The sequence below is a fragment of the Triticum urartu genome, chromosome 7, assembly GCF_003073215.2.
Source record: "Triticum urartu cultivar G1812 chromosome 7, Tu2.1, whole genome shotgun sequence".
In the NCBI taxonomy this organism is placed as follows: domain Eukaryota; kingdom Viridiplantae; phylum Streptophyta; class Magnoliopsida; order Poales; family Poaceae; genus Triticum; species Triticum urartu.
In genome coordinates, this window is record NC_053028.1 from 675,708,305 (window position 1) to 675,727,428 (window position 19,124).

The 19,124-nt window shown below is 43.4% G+C and overlaps 1 protein-coding gene and 1 long non-coding RNA gene across 3 annotated transcripts; both read right to left on the bottom strand.

Annotated features, from left to right (window-relative positions):
• Nucleotides 1-2,402: 2,402 nt before the first annotated feature.
• LOC125520615 lies at nt 2,403-3,168 on the bottom strand. Its single transcript, XR_007288774.1, has 3 exons — nt 3,103-3,168; nt 2,533-2,607; nt 2,403-2,443 (listed from the first exon to the last, which is right to left on the bottom strand). It is a non-coding gene; the product is annotated as an uncharacterized LOC125520615 (long non-coding RNA).
• Nucleotides 3,169-9,761: 6,593 nt separating this feature from the next.
• LOC125522226 (60S ribosomal protein L2, mitochondrial-like) lies at nt 9,762-12,345 on the bottom strand. Of its 2 annotated transcripts, none has more exons than XM_048687311.1 (2): nt 12,214-12,345; nt 9,762-10,900 (listed from the first exon to the last, which is right to left on the bottom strand). In XM_048687311.1, exon 2 carries the CDS (start codon nt 10,898-10,900, stop codon nt 9,944-9,946), a length of 957 nt encoding a protein of 318 aa, XP_048543268.1. In that variant the 5' UTR covers nt 12,214-12,345; the 3' UTR covers nt 9,762-9,943. The 2 variants fall into 2 exon arrangements, with proteins under 2 accessions (XP_048543268.1, XP_048543267.1); XM_048687310.1 differs by lacking the exon at nt 12,214-12,345 and adding an exon at nt 11,005-11,119.
• Nucleotides 12,346-19,124: the final 6,779 nt, after the last annotated feature.

Here is a 19,124-nt window from a genome sequence, read left to right on the forward strand (position 1 = left end):
TCCTGTCAAACGTCGCAGGTAGTCACTGTACTGGCAGTGTTCAGTCCTTTGTTGGTCGTTGCTAAGGTTATAATGTGTAATTCATATTGAATATTTATTAACCCTTGTTATATATATTAATTTGTTGTGTTTTAGTTATGTAGTACACATGAAAACTATCTCTTCATACAACTTAAACTAATTTTAGCTCCCTTCGATTTCACAAAAAAATGTTAATAAACAATTAACTGTATTCTTAAACTATTCGCAAAAAAACTATATACTTAAACTAATTATATAAACGTAATTTGAAGGCAGAAGACAAATAGTTGAGCTTAAAAAGCTAAAATGCTGAGACAATATCAGCGGCATCCAAGTTGCTGGAAACGCAGCTACTGCTCCAGTTAGGAGCGTTCCAGCCAGCCCAAATATATATAAACAAAAGTGCCTCTCACTAATGGCTAGAAGAAGAGAGAAAGGTGATCTTAGGATGGATGGTTTCGCACATGTTGACTGCACGAACCATATGAAGAAGCTTGGATAACCCCTTCGAGAGATCAAACCAGACTGCCTTGACATCCTTGGCCTTCGTCAGCATATCAGCGAAGTGCGGCGACTCCTTGAAGACAGGGCTAGCGTAACCTGAAAGTTCAGTCGACGACACACTTGTCGAGGACCTGGTGTTTGAGCACCGCATCTTTGTGGGAAATTACCTTGGCCGGCATTTGAACAGCGGGAACAACTTTGGAGTGTGGTGCTGTTGCCACGATCTCTGGTGGCAAAGACACAAGCTCCAACTTGACAATTGGAGTGGCACGGTGGATGGATTTGTAGCACTGAAGAGCAAGAGGGGGAAAAGTATTAGGCAGGGTAGGATTTATGTATTTGTTTTCTTCCAATATTTTAGATAGACTGGAGCAGGATAGAGAGGGAAGCAAATCTGTAATCATACCACACACACTTTGACATCCTAAGACAATGGAGTATATGTAGGACTTGTATATATACATCTCGTCTTTGTTAGCTCTTTTTAGGAAAAATAAAAAAATTGTGAGCATGGGATATGTGTTGGGCAAGTCATTCAAGATCTGTTTGCCATGCCTTATTACTCAAGTTTTCGTAGCCAAAAACAAAGTGAATGGAAACTTAATATGTATGGTGTACCATCACTTGACTAGGAAGTAAGAGCAGAGCATCATGAAATATGTGTGTAATTGGAACCAGCTCATTTTAGCCAAGTTTCCAGCTCCCTTTCGAGAACAACATATCATCCAGGCCAGGGGTGTTTAAGCAAGACATTTTAGCATGTGATCAGTACACTGCATACTCTCTGACGAGCAATTCCATACGAGTGAAAATGATGCTTTCATGGTGTGAAGTTCCTGAATGGGTAGTAAAAAACATACAAATCCTCTTAGTAAAAGAAGTTACTAACAAGAATGACACGAACATCCAAACTTGGAGGTCGACAAGTGTTGATTACATGTGTAAATGGAACGGCATGAGTTTATCATTTTCCCTTGGCAAAAAGTGATTATCTCTTCTACCATGGTATAATCAAGACCACTATTGCAAGTATACCTATTTACGCAAGGCCACACATAACTATAAGTTAAAGAGTTATACAACTCGTGCCAGTAATATCATCTATACATTAGATGAACTCCTTATGAAGCTAAGCCCAAGTCCAGGTAGCTTCCACCTCATGCTTCCTTCACTCGAGGGCAACGCCTTGTGGTTCTCCTGGAATGCAAGTAGAGCCAATTAAAATCATCATCCAAGGCAGCAAAACCAACTTGATTTGTGTAAACAGAACGCATAGATAAAAGGGGTCATTGTTTGCAATGTTAGGAATCTGAAACCAAACCTTGCTTTTGTCCTCGCTAGGCTCGGCTACTGATGCGACCGGTTGAAGAGATACAAGAGGAGACTGGGGCAACTGGCAGGAAAGTAACATGCAGCAAGAAACACATAAATTAGATTCCCAGTAGCAAAGGCTGGAAAGGCAGAGCCTTTATTTCACCTAAAAAACTTTTAATACGAAAACAAAAGTTAGTTTAGTTTACCATTTTAATCCTTTTCTCTGAAGAGGATCCTAGAGCTGGAAGGAACAATGAGACCTGAAAATTGAAAATATCTCTTCAGAGCTCTAGAAGCAACGATAGTTGATGCAGAACCAATAGCCTAATCATGTAACCAACATGCCACTAAGGAATTGCATAAGCTGGGCCGCCGACTTGCCTGACGAATATTGGGATTCTGGCCACCATGTTCCAGTTGTTGGCTGAACCCAACTAAGGCTTCAGTTGCACGCACTGTACGATCCTGATACCGGTTTGAAAGTAGATAATGTCAGGAACATTTAACGAAAAAACGGTGTGGGTGTGGGTTAGAGGAAGGGGAAGGGTGTATATGATGGACATGTGCTTACCTGGGTGTCCTCGATACCAGAGAGCCTTGACCCCTGCATATTCAAGATAAATAAGTGCACCCGTAAGTGATATGTAGCTCCAATAAGCAAGGTATATACAAGTTTCAGTACAAGGCACCGACCCATATTTCAACCGTACGGCTGACTTCTTGGAGCTCCTTCTGAAAGGCGCTCAGATCCACATGGATCACTGCGACCTACAAACACAGTAAATAAATTTAGTAAAAAATCAAATGAAATAAATAAAAAATAAAGCCAAAAAAATAAGTCAGAGACAGAAGAGCCCAGATTTCAAATGAAGAAATGGAAACTCGAAAAGGATCATTCCGATTCTCAAAGAATGAGGGCCAAGGGGATTGATACCGAGAAAGATTTCTTCTTATGATAAGAGGTGGTTTGATCTGCATTTGTTTGGTAAAAGAACAATCTTCTGCTTTAATAATTATATAATAAATGGAAAGTGTTCAATTAGAACATGAAAACGTGACTCGGTTGGTCTTAGTTAGTCTTTGGGTCGGAGTGGAAGAAAGGCGGAGATTCTTGAATAAGGAAAAGGATTCCTTCGAAAGAATTGACCGAGGAGCCGTATGAGGTGAAACCCATATGTACGGTTCTGTAGAGGTATCGTTGTTTCGTTTCACCATCCAAAAGTACCAGAAAAGGAAATATTTATGCAGCAGGAATGTTCCAACCTCATCCCTTGTCCCTTCGATAATTTCTTGTGTTTCGTCTAGATTAGCATCGACCCGGTCGATCCTAACAGCTAGATGTTTCTTCGTAACCTGAAATGGACACATATTTGTTCTTCATGTAAGATGAAAAGGTCAAGATGGATGTACAGCATCGTTCAGACAGTCGATAATGTGCAACATCAGTAAAAAAAAAAGACCTTACCTGCACTGTATTTGAAACATCATCTAACTGTTTGCCCACGACATCGCAGGCATCAGCCAGACCGCGCTTCGTCACCCACATCATGTCAGAAATCTTCCAACCCTGTAAATTATTGCGCGAACTTTAGATACTAGCAGGTGAATTAGCAACTCTGGATATGACTTCAAAAGGCAGAATGGCCTGCAACTAGAATTACAGCCTCAGTGTTGTGTAATCTTGGATCGCCTAAAATAAAAGAATGAGAGTTTACCTTCCACCTGACGTATGCATAGCCGATAAGCCCAGCAACAACAATTGCTGTTATGGTATACGAACCAGACCCTACAAAAATAGAAGGTAAGATATAATAATAATTCACATATTAAATACGTAGAATCTAGTATAAGAGTTCACATATTCAGATAAGAACTGTACAAACTAGAGGGCCAAAACCATATAACTGTGTACGTCTAAAGGGCATGATGAAACGATAGATCAAATCCAACATAATTAAGACATTTGTATAATCAATTTGGTTGAGCATGGAGACAAGAAAACAAGCGAGCACCGACCTGATGTATCGGAGATAACCGTGACATTCTCATTTCTATGGCGTGCGGCTCGCTGTATCTCCTCCCTGATACTGTCGAGCTGAAAATGTTTAGCAGAGTCAAGCACCGCCATTTTAGATCTAGAGTCTGTCAAACCAATCTGGCCGACACGAAAAACAAACACATCCACAATAAACAAACCTGAGACGCCAACTGGTCGCTACCGTCGTGTTTCCCGGCCTTCCCGGTGTTCTTCACAAACTAGAGGAGACAAACAAAGATACAAAAGGTGTCACAGCCATGGCTCGACGTGTGTACAATCGAATCAACCCGACCGAGAATAAAGGCACGGGGCAAGGTAAGTGATGGAAGTAGCTAATTACATTGGCAAGCGTGTCCCCGATGATAGGGACTTTCTTGGCGTCGCCTCCGGTAAGAATAGTGCTGAGATATCCTGCCAAAAGAGAAGAAAGAAAGTTTTTGCAATCCGTTAGTATGCTTTGCAGAAGAATTTGCGGCGTTCCCCTAAATAAAGGCTAATTGCAGATTGCTCAAGAACAGAGGCTGCAATTCTCAATCAGAGGGGGGGAAAAGGCTGCAAGGCTTTGCTTGAAGCAAGTAAGAAGACAGAATTACAGATATACAGGTATGGGTGCGACTTGTGAGAGAGCAGTTGGATTGTATTGGATTGGATTATTTGTAGCCATCAAAGTAAACTACACTAGGAACCAAAGTGATCCGTTAATCCGTATGTGTCTACCCAGCGAGTAGGCAAGCTACAAACCCTAAGCAAGAAGCTAGATACAAGCTAAACCCCGGCATCAGCAGCACATCGGATAGATTCAGAAGGACGCGACAGTCGCCGGCGACGGCGAGAGCACCATAGATTCCTCCATGGTAGATAGATGTGGACCAAAGCTGAGGGGTGAGGAGCACGGGAACTCACCGGAGCCGAGCACGACGGCGATGTTGCCGAGCGCCATGGCGCCCAAGCGAAGCCGGGCAACGGAAGCCGGAGCGAGCGAGCACCGGAGCGAGCGAGCACCGGAGCGAGCGAGCACCGGAGCTAGCACGCGGCCCTCGACGGCGACGGCGAGATCGGGCGTGCACGTACGGCCGGCGGTGGGCGATTCCGCTCCCTGCTGGTTTATTGTTCTCTCGCCGTACGTAGTACGTGTCTGTATCGTCTGGCGGCGGTTAAAACCGACGAACGAATAAACGGAGGCAGAATCTTGTTGGATTTAGTTTCTTTCATTCAATCACACGAGACTCCTTCCTTCCTTTTTCCGGAAACACCCTCGGGAGGGCCATCCGCCCGGGATTTTCCCTGGCCATTGGGTTTTAGACGGACGGGCGTGATCCGATGGGCAAAGCGGTAAATTTGTATGCCCTTAACTTTTTCTTTTGGGCAAACGTATGCCCTAAGCTAGAACACGCAGCTCCGCTTGGTTATCGTGAGATGATATCAGGTGGGTGGCCATTTGGCAAATCGACTTTTGATTGATGAACCAAATTCTGTTCATTACCGGACCTACCTTCTTGGGGAACAAGGCAAGGATTCCCAACGAATGATCAGGCCGGGTCCAGTGTGCCGATACACACGCCCCTTATTCTTCCTAGATCATGAGAGGAACGGTCACAATGAATTCATTCATGTGCCGACCGATTCAATTATCATTCATTCAAAAGACCGGACTGATAGAGAGAGAGGGACGGGCAACACATTTCAACGCAACAACAACAAACCAGAGGGCCCTACCTCCAAATGGTACTACTCTATCCGTTGCAAAACTAAAGGTCTGTCAAACATAGAAAAACCTGTTTTATGAGGGGCAAAAACAACACATCTTATATTTTGAAGCGGGGGCAGTATCATACTCTCTCCTTTCATCTATATAGGGCCTAATACGTTTACGAGGCTAGTTTTGACCAAGTGTTAGAGCAATAATATATGACATGCAAGTTAAACAAAGCATACGTCAAATTCGTAAGTAAAAAAGAGCTTCCAATAATATAATTTTCACATTATACATCTCATGTATTATTAATCATATTAATAGTCAAAGGCGGTCTTGAAAAATGCATTAGACCTTATATAGATGGAAGGATGGAGTATCATAACTTCTAGACACCGCGGCTACCATTCACAAACAAAAAGCATCATCAACTCCAAGCTCCATCCGTGCCATGAATGAAAATGCTCCATCAAACACAGCACCCATTATTATCAATACAAACCAAACCCATGGTCCCGGGCAGGTTGAGAGGCAGTAGTAGCTAGTTTCAAAGGGCGTGCTTGTTTATGATGATCCTGGGGTGGAGGAGCTTGTGGCGGCGGCCTCCTCCTTCTTCTTCAGGTCCTCAAACTTGTCGATGGTGACCTGCAACTCGTCGGTGCTGCCCACCGCCCACATGGTGTAGTAGTACACCCCAAAGACGAACCCCGTCAGCCCGCCCGCCACCACCACGTTCTTCGTCTTGGGCGCCAGGCTGCCGAACCCTGCCATCGACAACGACGGCGGTTGCTGCTGCTGCAGGACAAAAATGTCTTGGGAAGATGTTACATGTAGTTACCAATCCAAGGTGCGAAATATGAAAAATGGTCGTCTGACAACTCAAAATACAGTCTCTACAGTTTAAAACTGGGCATTACGGGAAGATATAGAGATTTGTGTTATACTACAATCTGACTCTCCTCTGGTGCTTATACAATCTGGCATTCAGTAGCTCTACAGCAATCGACAATTTCTGCCACAGCAAGAAGGAAAATAGGGCTTACTGGCGAGTAGCCTCCCCATCTGAACCAAATACTGCATGTACATCACAAGACGGCCTACTGAGGCATCCTTCGGCCATACAAAGAAGTCTAGCAAGCACTAGAACATCGGACCTGAACAGTCACCTCTGTCTCTCTCACAAGGTCTGTCTACCTGGTGCTGGGACTTGCCGGGAAGTGACAATGATGCACTGATCCCAGAAAAAGAGGCAGAGGGAGATCCATTCAGGCCAAAGCCATTGGAAACAAGAAGACGCTGTTGCAAAACTATGTACATCGCTCTGCACATGTAACTTGAAAAGGAAAACCTATGTACATCCCTCTGCACAAGTGTTTGAAAGACACACAACGCAATTCATTTATCGTGGCAGTGCTTACTGGAATTCTGACACGGTGGATGTACCGAAATTATATTGTAGAGTACTATCCAAAGCTTACAAGATTTGGTGTATATATATAGTCATAATAGCACTACATGGATTTCTTCCATGGCTGCTAGCCTGTGCTCTGTGCTGAACAGGACCAGATCCTTGGGCTGAAATCTCATGGATTTATATTATTCACACCTGCCAAGCCTAGCACAGTCCCCCCCACCCCACCGGCAACGCTACGAAACTGAAACCTGGTAGATACGCGATTTCAGGATCATCAAATGTTCGGTTCAATTTACTTCGCCCTTCCCTGCTATGGACTGCAAGCTGCTACATGGCGACACAGGATGAGGATCATCAATTAACTGTCCACTGCACTGGTTGCAGGCTGGATCATAAGACCAGGAATAAATCATCTCTCAACTGAAATCTTCATCCCCCCCTTCAAAAATCTACAAGCGACCAACCGTGGAGCTCGGCTACGGAAGACGGGCAGAGGGATTTCTATAGGGTCTCTACGCCATACACGGGATCGGGACTGGGGGTGCGGAAGGATCCACGGGCAAGGGCGGCCCCTGGTTCTGCCTTGAGCTCCCTTGCTCCTAGGACATCATATCGTCGTGCTGATGCAATAAGGGGTGAATCGGGGCGTTGCGGAGAGGGCGTAACTGACCGGCGGCCGGACGAATCGGAGCAGGAAGGTGGCGGCGGGGGTAGATGCGGCGGCGACGGCTGACGGCGACGGCAGGGCAGGGCAGGAGGAGAACGGGAGGAATGGATGAGCAGGGAAAGGGGAAAACCGGTCGGGCTTGGTTGGTGCGCTGGGCTGGGCTGGGCCTCTACTGTTGTGGTGGGCTTCGGTGGCAGCCCGCCGACTTCTTCCTCTTCTTTGGCCCACTGCTAAAGTAAGAGGAAATTTTCTTCAAATCACTTTGAGGGTGCCTCCTCTCTCTCCAAACAAAAAAAACTAGGTAATTTACCTGCTGCGGGAATATAAAAATTAATTACAAATGACTTATATATGCAGAAAAATATCTAAATCAAAAGCTACTAATTTTAACATATAAATATTCCGTACTTGCATTATGTGTAAATCAGGGTATTTCACAACCTTTAGGAAGTACATAAATTAAATAATTATCTAATCTACTGCATATGTCCAGTGACGAAAATAAGCATATTGGTATGGTTTGCATGGGCTGAAATAAAATGTTAGTGTATGCTGAAGTGGGATGCTTGCATGTTGAGAGAATTTAGTAACAATGGAATAAGGTTTGCATAGGCTGAAAAATATTGTTAGTGGATGCTGATGTGGCACACTTGGTGAGGTGAAGGGCTTGCATGTTGAGAGAATTAGAAGTAGTGGGGATCAACTATTTAGGTATTATAGATAAGAGGATGCCTTTGCAAAAGTTACCACAAAAGCTTCTCGTGAATAAATGGCATTAGCCATGCGCACCACTTGTCTCATCATAGGTTTCTGGTGAGATTTTTTTTTCTACGGGAGGGCTGTCCGCCCGTACGTGTTTAACCTTTTGCATTTGGTTTTTGGAAATGAAATATCTCGAGAATGTTTTTAGATTTAAAAATGCATACATACATCACGAAAATGTTTGTGGTTTAAAAATGGTAGATGAATTTTCAGAAAATGTTCCAAGACCTTGGAAATATTTTTAAATTTAAAAAATGTTCAAGATTTTTTGGAAAAATCATGAATTTAAGGAAAAATAAATAAAAATCTTTAAGAATTTCAAGAAATGTTCATAAATTCCGGAAGATGTTCTGGAATTTAAAACTGTACACAAATTTTTTAAAACATTCATGAATTTAAACAATCAGTTCATTTATCTATAAGATGTTTTGGAAATTTTTAAAATAACTCATGAATATTGAAAAATCATTTAAAAATGAAATTAAAGAAGGTTTATGAATTTTAAAACTCCATTTTTTGGAAAATAACTCACGAATTAATAAACAAAGAAAAGGAAAAAAAGGGGAAATAAATATAGAAGAGAAAACCAGTAAATACCACCAGGATTCCTAAGACATCATCTCGTCAGTTATTAGTGCAAAACTGGATTCATTCATTCCAGAGGCATTGCATCTACTAGGACATATGAATGGCAAGTTTAATCGTGATAACTTTCAACATGATGAATCTACACTAACAAAGGCACACAAGATCTGAATCAGCTTCAGATAGATACACTGAATAAACCATATATATGTATGTAGCTCAACCCATGCATGTTTCTAAAGACGGAACAGCAGGTACAGAAACTAGAAAGCAAATAGCAGCAGCAGCTATACAAATCATGTAAATTTTGCGCCCTCCAGGCAAAAAAACAAAACAGCCAAGTTAAACTCTGCCATAATTCTGCAAAACTGGACTGAACACGCACTGCTGCAAGGTAATATACTGACTGAACACCACCAGGATTCATTCAGTCCAGAGGCATTGTAGTATCCAGTATGAATGGCAAATCAATCAATCATGCTAACTTTCAATATAATGATGGATTTACACCGACAGAAATTACACTGATCTGAATCAGCTAATTCAGGTAAACTGAATAAACTATATATATGCAGCTCGTCGCATGCATGCTTTTTATGACGGAACAGCAGCTACAGAAGCATGTCTAAATATACGCACAACATCATTTTGTTCCCTCCCAGCTTGCTAAACCAGACAAAGCAAATTATCAATCACAAGAAACATGCCTAAACAAGTTAATGTCAAAATGCCAGGAAGGAATGCAGTAAACTGGGCGCAGGCAGGTCCAAACATCACCTGTTATTATTAATACATAATAAAGTCAAAGTGCTGCAGCGGAAACTGCTTGCAAACAAAAAGGGAAAAAACGAGTCATAGTCCTTTGTGATCGATCCATAGCCACATCAAGATCCTGCTTGCTACCTTTCCCTTGGAGCAACAAGCCGCGTCCATGAAGATCATCAATCAATCACGGGACAGCTGAGCCTTTGGCTTCTTCGGCACGGTCCGATACCCAGCCTTGGTGGGCTTCCCCCAGGGCGACACCGAGGGCCTGCCGCCCTTGGTGCGCCCCTCGCCTCCTCCATGGGGATGGTCCACCGGGTTCATCGCGACACCACGGACGACCGGGCGCCTGCCCAGCCACCGGCTGTGCCCCGCCTTCCTCAGCTTCCGCGCGCCATGGGTGGGGTTGGAGACGATGCCGATGGTGGCCCGGCAGCGGGAGTCTATCAGCTTCTCGACGCCCGACGGCAGACGCACAAGGCACTGCGTGGCTGACTCCTTGACCACCTTGGCGTAGGCTCCAGCGGCTCGGACGAGCTTCGCCCCCTGGCCGTGACGCAGTTCGATGCTGTGCACCCATGTTCCCATACGGATGTCAGACAACGGCATGCAGTTTCCCACCTTGGAATTGAGGTCCAGTAGATCGGCTGGCATGAGCGGTGCTGCTGTAGGAACCGCCGCATCCTTCACTTGATCATCAGTGCCCTCTTCGCCTTGGCTGGCCTTGCGGAACAGCTCTTGGAACCGCAGGAAGGAATCAGCATTGTGGGCAGGTCGCATCAAGGAGCCGGTCGTGGAGGGTTTGGAGGAATCGCTATTCACCACCATGCTGCCCGGTTCCATTTGATGGCTGGCTATTATGTAATTGACAGGTGCACGCTCGGCCTTGTATGCTGGATCCTTCTGAGGTACCCCTTCAATCCATCGGAGAAGAGCGATCCGAGAAGAACGATTAGGGTCATACTCAATCCTTTCCACAATGCCAACAGAACAAGTGTTCCTTTTGAGGTCAATGTCCCTAAGAGATCGCTTGGATCCACCCCCTCGGTGAAAAGAAGTGATTCGCCCGGAAGAGTTCCTCCCGGCGGTGACGGTCTTGCCGGTCAAGGCCTTGGCCAAGGTCTTGAACTTCTGCATCTGCAGATAAAAATCACCATAAGCTTCAAGAAATAGACATAAAACAGCATGTAGTAGCAGCAAGTGGATAAGCTTCCATGCATCTAAAGGATGAACGAACTAACCATGAAGAATCAACAGAAAGTGACGACATACATTTCTATCGATCTTAAGACCACAGGTGACAAACACCTAGCTTTACTGATGAAAAAGAAACATCGAGATCAAGTCATTCCATCTGATCCAGAGCAAAAGATCAAGCAGCTTAGGTTTGAATCCAAACCAGACACAAGCTAGTACTAAATTTGTTTATGGCCCAAACCACTCAGACTGGCAGCAAAATTCATAAGAGAAGTTCCAAACTTCTGTTTTTCTTATTCAGCAACATTCAGATTGGCAGGAAGAGGAACACTACAATATAATTGCCGAATTCGGTAGACAAAACATTTAGCTCCCTTCAATCTGAGTCCAGAGACTTATCATAATTCATTCTCAACAGAAAAGCTCGGGTACAATTAAGAACTAAGCAGAAGTACAGAAATTGGATATCAAGTGAAGTAAGAGTAAAAGAAAAGAAACTCATTTACATGCGGAATTGGGCCTGGGCAGCATCAATTCAGGTTTGGTGAGGGGTTAATGACTCCAGCAGGTTTTCATAAGTAAGAAAAAGAAAAGGGAAAAAATACAGCTATGAACAGGTAGACATCATAACATCCCCAATCCATGATGTTATCAAATTAAACGGAGGACGCAGATGTGAAATATGTTACAAAGGCACCACTTCACAATACGGTCTATGTGCAATTTCGAACTGGGCATTAAAGGGACAGTTTGGAAATATAGAGATTAAAGCATGCAGTGTTTGTATCTTTCTCCAGCCTGATTACCCTGGCGTCTGTACAATTTCACACCCATTTGCAGCAATTCAGATATAAAATACAAATTTACTAGCAAGTAGCCTCTCCGGCTGAAACAAATATTGTTTGTACACCATTACAGAACCTACTGAGATGGTTTTCAGCTATACAAAAAACACTCTAACAAGAATTCGGGTATCGAACCCGAACAATCAGCTGCCTCTCAAGGTCTGCATAAGTTCTTGTGAGCAATTTCAGGGTGCTAGACGGGTCCGGAGAAAGAAAAAATCAAGCTAAACCGCATGGAAATGAGAATGGGAGCTCGACTACGGCGGGCGGGGGGGGTCTCTATGGGTGACCTAACGCCTGGCGTGCGGAGATCCTGCGCCATAGACGGGATCGGGATTTGGGAGTGCAGAAGAGTCCACGAACAAGTGCCCTGGTATGGACGGATGGAACGGAGCGGAGAGGGCGTACCTGACTGACGGACGGACGACTGCCGGAAGGCGACGGCGCGGGGAGGGGGAGGGGGAGGGGGGAGATGCGGCGTAGACGGCTGGCGGCGGCCGGGCAGGGAAAGGAGACGAGCAGAAAGGGAAAATGGGCTGCGACCGTGTGTGTGCTGCGCTGGCTGGGCCTCGTCTCTTTTGGTAGTGGGCTTTGCCAGCATCCCCCCGACGACTTCCTTCCTCAATTGAGTTTTTCTTTTCCACCTCAAAAAAAAAGTTGAGTTTTTCTTTTAAAAAAAGATAAACTGCCTCTTCTATTTATTTATTTTTTGCGGTTAAAACATTCTTTTTGCGGGTAAAGAAAAACTGCCTCTGAAAGTAAATCCTCTCACTGAGTTGAAACTATTTTTAGAAACAAGAGGTGACCACATGTGTTTATTTTCAATTTTTTTGCGGGGCAACGACATGATGAAGCAATGGCTTGACGATAAGCACTAGCTTTGGCAGAGGATCTTGGACTGCAGCATCTTCATATTGCATCGGACTGCTTGAATGTCGTCACACATATACATGTGGTTTCTATGGTGGAGTGATCAAGGATATAAAATCTTGGAGCGAGTCTTTTAATTAGTACTTGTGTTTTTGTTCATGAGCGAGGAAGTCGAATTATGAACCTCATAGTCTAGCTAGACATGCACTTTCTTTTGATCAGGAGCGACATGTTTGGTTGGGGCCGACCCATGATTTTGTTGCTCTTCCTGTAATCCTGAACTTCATTAATAAGAGCCTAGCAGACTTTTCTAAAAAAAAAAATCCAGGGCAACCACGTGACTTGGTGCAAAAATTGTAAAAAAGAAATCTTGGCGGGGTAACCATATGACAAGGTACAAACATTGAAAAAAAGAACCTTGGTAGAAAGAGAACACACGACATAGACATTATTACAAAAAAAAAACTTGGTACACATATTGTCAAAAGAAAAACCTTGGTACAAAGAGGACACAAGTCCCTCTAACAAGAAAATTTACAATAACAATCCTTAGAGACATTTAATTTCCTAATCGGACTCCGTCGCCAGCTGAAGTGATACAACCTAATCGAACCCCATACTCACTGAAGGCCTCTCCCCACTCTTGTGGACTGAGATCCGGTGTCTTGGCACACACAAGGCACGGATGAACAGTATCGTGCCTTGAGGGCATCTCCTGGCAGTTGGATCTACAAGCGACGGTCCGATGAACATCAAGAGTCACCGCTACAGTACATCGCTACAGTAAGTCTGCTACAGGACAATCGCTACAGGACCAACACACTGTAGCGCAGGGTACTGTTCACTGAAATCTGGAACCTTGATTTCGGATCTAATGGCTGAAAGCTCAAGGCATTGCACTGTTTGAAGGAAATATGCCCTAGAGGCAATAATAATGTTATTATTTTATTTCCTTATATCATGATAAATGTTTATTATTCATGCTAGAATTGTATTATCCGGAAACATAATACTTGTGTGAATACATAGACAAACCAAACGTCACTAGTATGCCTCTACTTGACTAGCTCGTTAATCAAAGATGGTTATGTTTCCTAACCATAGACATGTGTTGTCATTTGATTAATGGGATCACATCATTAGGAGAATGACATGATTGACATGACCCATTCCATTAGCTTAGCACCCGATCGTTTAGTATGTTGCTATTGCTTTCTTCATGACTTATACATGTTCCTATGACTATGAGATTATGCAACTCCCGTTTGCCGGAGGAACACTTTGTGTGCTACCAAACGTCACAACGTAACTGGGTGATTATAAAGGAGCTCTACAGGTGTCTCCAAAGGTACATGTTGGGTTGGCGTATTTCGAGATTAGGATTTGTCACTCCGATTGTCGGAGAGGTATCTCTGGGCCCTCTCGGTAATGCACATCACATAAGCCTTGCAAGCATTACAACTAATGAGTTAGTTGCAAGATGATGTATTACAAAACGAGTAAAGAGACTTGCCGGTAATGAGATTGAACTAGGTATTGAGATACCGACGATCGAATCTCGGGCAAGTAACATACCGATGACAAAGGGAACAACGTATGTTGTTATGCGGTCTGACCGATAAAGATCTTCATAGAATATGTGGGAGCCAATATGAGCATCCAAGTTCCGCTATTGGTTATTGATCGGAGACGTGTCTCGGTCATGTCTACATTGTTCTCGAACCCGTAGGGTCCGTACGCTTAAGGTTTTGATGACAGTTATATTATGAGTTTATGCATTTTGATGTACCGAAGTTTGTTCGGAGTCCCGGATGTGATCACGGACATGACAAGGAGTCTCGAAATGGTCGAGACATAAAGATTGATATATTGGAAGCCTATATTTGGATATCGGAAGTGTTCCGAGTGAAATCGGGATTTTACCGGAGTACCGGGAGGTTACCGGAACCCCCTGGGAGGTATATGGGCCTTAGTGGACTTTAGTGGAAGAGAGGAGAGGTGGCCAGGGCTGGGCCGCGCGCCCCTCCCCCCCTAGTCCGAATAGGACAAGGAGAGGGGGGCGCCCCCCCCCTTCCTTCTCTCTCTCCTCTTTCCCCTCCCGAATCCTATTCCAACTAGGAAAGGGGGGAATCCTCACTAGTAGAAAAAGGGTCAAACGTGAAGCACATTAGTGCCGGTTTGAATTAGAGCCGACACTAATGTGTACAATAGTGCCGGTTCGTGGCGGCGATCAATAGTACCGGTTCGTGGCGAACCTTTAGTACCGGTTCATGCCACGAACCGGTACTAAAGAGGCTGTGTCAGCCCGCGGTCAGGCTGTGGCCCCACCATCACCATTTAGTGCCGGTTCGTACCACGAACCGGTACTAATGAGGTTATGGCAAGCTGTTTTTAGTCCCACCTCGCCAAGAGAGAGGCAGTATGAGCGGTTTATAAGCCGTGAGTGCACAGACAATGACGAAGAGTTGCAATGCTCACCTACATGTTGATTAGCTTCCAGCCTTGCGGAATAGCATAGATTGCACTGAGCTATGTGCAGTGTAGTCTACACTATTCCGAATGGCTTGAAGCAAATTAACCAGCATTGCACCTCTTTTTTTATTTTTAATAACTTATTTAAACTCCGGACTTCTTTTGTGTTCAGTATGCAGCATTTAAAGCGACGTCATCAATTTCCAACATGTTCTGACATCATTTCTTGTTTTTCGGTCATTTACCTAATTGTTTAGAGAGCTAAATGACCGTGAAATTGAAAATCACTACAAAATGAATCCTGAAAATGTTGAAACTTGGCATGGTATCATCATATCACCCGCATAGCATGCGCGAAAGAGTAGAGAGGGTCACGGCAAAAACTGGACGCACTTCATGTACAAACTGGACAAACTCTTTCCGAGTATCAGGGTTTCGGACGAGAACTCATCTGTTACACGGCCACTTTAATGTTTTTTAAACTTATTTGAACTCCGTACTTCTTTTGTGTTCAGTATCCAGCATTTAAAGCGACGTCATCAATTTCCAACATGTTCTGACATCATTTGTTGTTTTCGGTCATTTACCTAATTGTTTAGAGAGCTAAATGACCGTGAAATTGAAAATCACTACAAAATGAATCCTGAAAATGTTGAAACTTGGCATGGTATCATCATATCACCCGAATAGCATGCGCGGAAGAGTAGAGAGAGTCACGGCAAAAACTGGACGCACTCCGTGTACAAACTGGACATACTCTTTCCGAGTATCAGGGTTTCGGACGAGAACTCATCTGTTACATGGCCACTTCAATGTTTTTAAACTTATTTGAACTCCGGACTTCTTTTGTGTTCAGTATGCAGCATTTAAAGCAACATCATGAATTTCCAACATGTTCTGACATCATTTGTTGTTTTTCGGTCATTTACCTAATTGTTTAGAGAGCTAAATGACCGTGAAATTGAAAATCACTACAAAATGAATCCTGAAAATGTTGAAACTTGGCATGGTATCATCATATCACCCGCATAGCATGCGTGAAAGAGTAGAGAGGGTCACGGCAAAAACTGGACGCACTTCGTGTACAAACTGGACATACTCTTTCCGAGTATCAGGGTTTCGGACGAGAACTCATCCGTTACATGGCCACTTCAATGTTTTTTAAACTTATTTGAACTCCGGACTTCTTTTGTGTTCAGTATGCAGCATTTAAAGCGACGTCATGAATTTCCAACATGTTCTGACATCATTTGTTATTTTTCGATCATTTACCTAATTGTTTAGAGAGCTAAATGATCGTGAAATTGAAAATCACTACAAAATGAATCCTGAAAATGTTGAAACTTGGCATGGTATCATCATATCACCCGCATAGCATGCGCGAAAGAGTAGAGAGGGTCACGGCAAAAACTGGACGCACTTCGTGTACAAACTGGACATACTCTTTCCGAGTATCAGGGTTTCGGACGAGAACTCATCTGTTACATGGCCACTTCAATGTTTTTTAAACTTATTTGAACTCCGGACTTCTTTTGTGTTCAGTATCCAGCATTTAAAGCGATGTCATCAATTTCCAATATGTTCTGACATCATTTGTTATTTTTCGGTCATTTACCTAATTGTTTAGAGAGCTAAATGATCGTGAAATTGAAAATCACTACAAAATGAATCCTGAAAATGTTGAAACTTGGCATGGTATCATCATATCACCCGCATAGCATGCGCGAAAGAGTAGAGAGGGTCACGGCAAAAACTGGACGCACTTCGTGTACAAACTGGACATACTCTTTCCGAGTATCAGGGTTTCGGACAAGAACTTATCCGTTACATGGCCACTTCAATGTTTTTTAAACTTATTTGAACTCCGACTTCTTTTGTGTTCAGTATCCAGCATTTAAAGCGATGTCATCAATTTCCAATATGTTCTGACATCATTTGTTGTTTTTCGGTCATTTACCTAACTGTTCAGTATGCAGCATTCAATTTCCAGAAGAAAATAAATAGAAGAAAATAAATAATGCAGAAAATAAAAAAACTATAAAAAAAAATTACTAAAAAATAAATAGAAAAAAATAAATAATGCAGAAAAGAAAAAACTATATAAAAAACTACTCAAAAATAAATAGAAGAAAATAAGTAATGCAGAAAAAAAAACTATATAAAAAATTTGTTGGCGCGCTGCCCAGTGGGCCTGCCAGACCTAGGGTGTGCAGCAAATGCAGGCCCAGAAGGGCCAGCAGACTCACAGGGCAGCGCGCCCTAATTAATTAGGCCCAGAAGCCTGCTATATAGAGGAGTTCGAAGAGGTAGGCTACGCTGGGTTTATAAACCAGTGCGGTTGCCCTTCGCCGGGCGAGGTGGGACTAAACTTTGGGATGGCAGCGCAAGGCCTTTAGTACCGGTCGGTGGCTCCAACCGGTACTAAAGACCAGTACCGGTTGGAACCACCAACCGGTACTAAAGGCCTGCTCTTCCCGCCTCTTTGCCTGGCCAAAGTAGGCCTTTAGTACCGGTTGGTGGCAGGCTCACCCTATATATACAGCACTTACGAAATTTCAGTTACATCTCCCCACTTCTTTCGTCAACCTCTCGCGCGCCGCTCCCGTCGTCGCCGCCCGTCGCCCGTCGTCGTCGTCGTCCCTGCCGCCGCCCCGAACGCCGCGCGCCACCGTCTGTCGTCGTCCCGCGCCGCCGTCCGTACGTATCTCGCTCTCTCCTCGCGCGTACCCGGCCGCCGCGCCGCGCGCCGTCCGCCCCGAATGCCGCGCGCCGCCGTCCGTCCCCGCCGCCGCCCCGAACGCCGCCGCCCCCGCCCCGTATGTCGGCGCCCCCGCTCGTACGTACTGGGCGGCGGCGTACGGGGCCGCACACACACACATATACCACACACGCATACACACACATACACACATACGTACACACATATACGTATACACACACATACACACACACATTTTTTTACTTATTTTCTGTTTTTTAGAAAAGTTAATTAGATGATCGAATGTTAGATTAATGTCGAATGTTAGATGAATTAGCTAGCTAGATAGAAAAATTGTCGAACTAGAGATTAGAACTAGTTGAATAATTAATATAACTAGTTTATTTTTAGTAAGAAAATTTAGGTATATGAGATTTGAACTAGTTCAATAATTAATATAACTAGTTTATTTTTAGTAAGAAAATTTAGGTATATGAGATTTGAACTAGTTGAATAATTAATATAACTAGTTTATTTTTAGTAAGAAAATTTAGGTATCTGAGATTTGATGATCTAATTAAAACATTATTTGTTAATGAGTTTTTCTGTTTATTTAATTTTTTATATATTTTGAGTTTATATAAATGTTAGATTAATGTCGAATGTTAGATGAATTAGATAGAAAAAGTTAAATATATAGTAATGTCAATTGAGATGATATAAGTTAGATAATATTAATGTCAAATGTTAGATGAATATATATTTGGCTTAGATAATAGGTGTTTAATGTTTCACCTATTGAACATAGGAAATGTCATCTGACGACGAAAAAGATTTTATTATGTGCGAACACTGTGAAGACCAGCGCACATGTCAATGGTTAGCTTACGACCAAGATTTCCTACATTGCACATGAGTGCATTCAGGATTTCTGAAAGCGAAGAATGCTTAATAGTGAAAGATTGGAGCAAAATTGTTAACGATTGCAGAGAAGTACAAGGGGGCAGCAAGGAGAAGCGCAACCCAAGATTAGGAGACAGATTCATCTGCATGCTCCAGTATGAAGAATCAGGAGAGCTATACATGTTCTATGCTATTCTACCTGAGAGGGAGCAGCAGGATCAGTAGCTACTAGTTCATGCTCTTAATTACTACTTGTCTCATGTCCGTGTCCTGAACTTCGATGTTGGTGATGATTATGTTGAACTTGATGATATCTTTGCTTCTGTTACAAAGTGAATGTTTCCTCTTTAAGCTAGCCAGCGTTGATGATGATTAG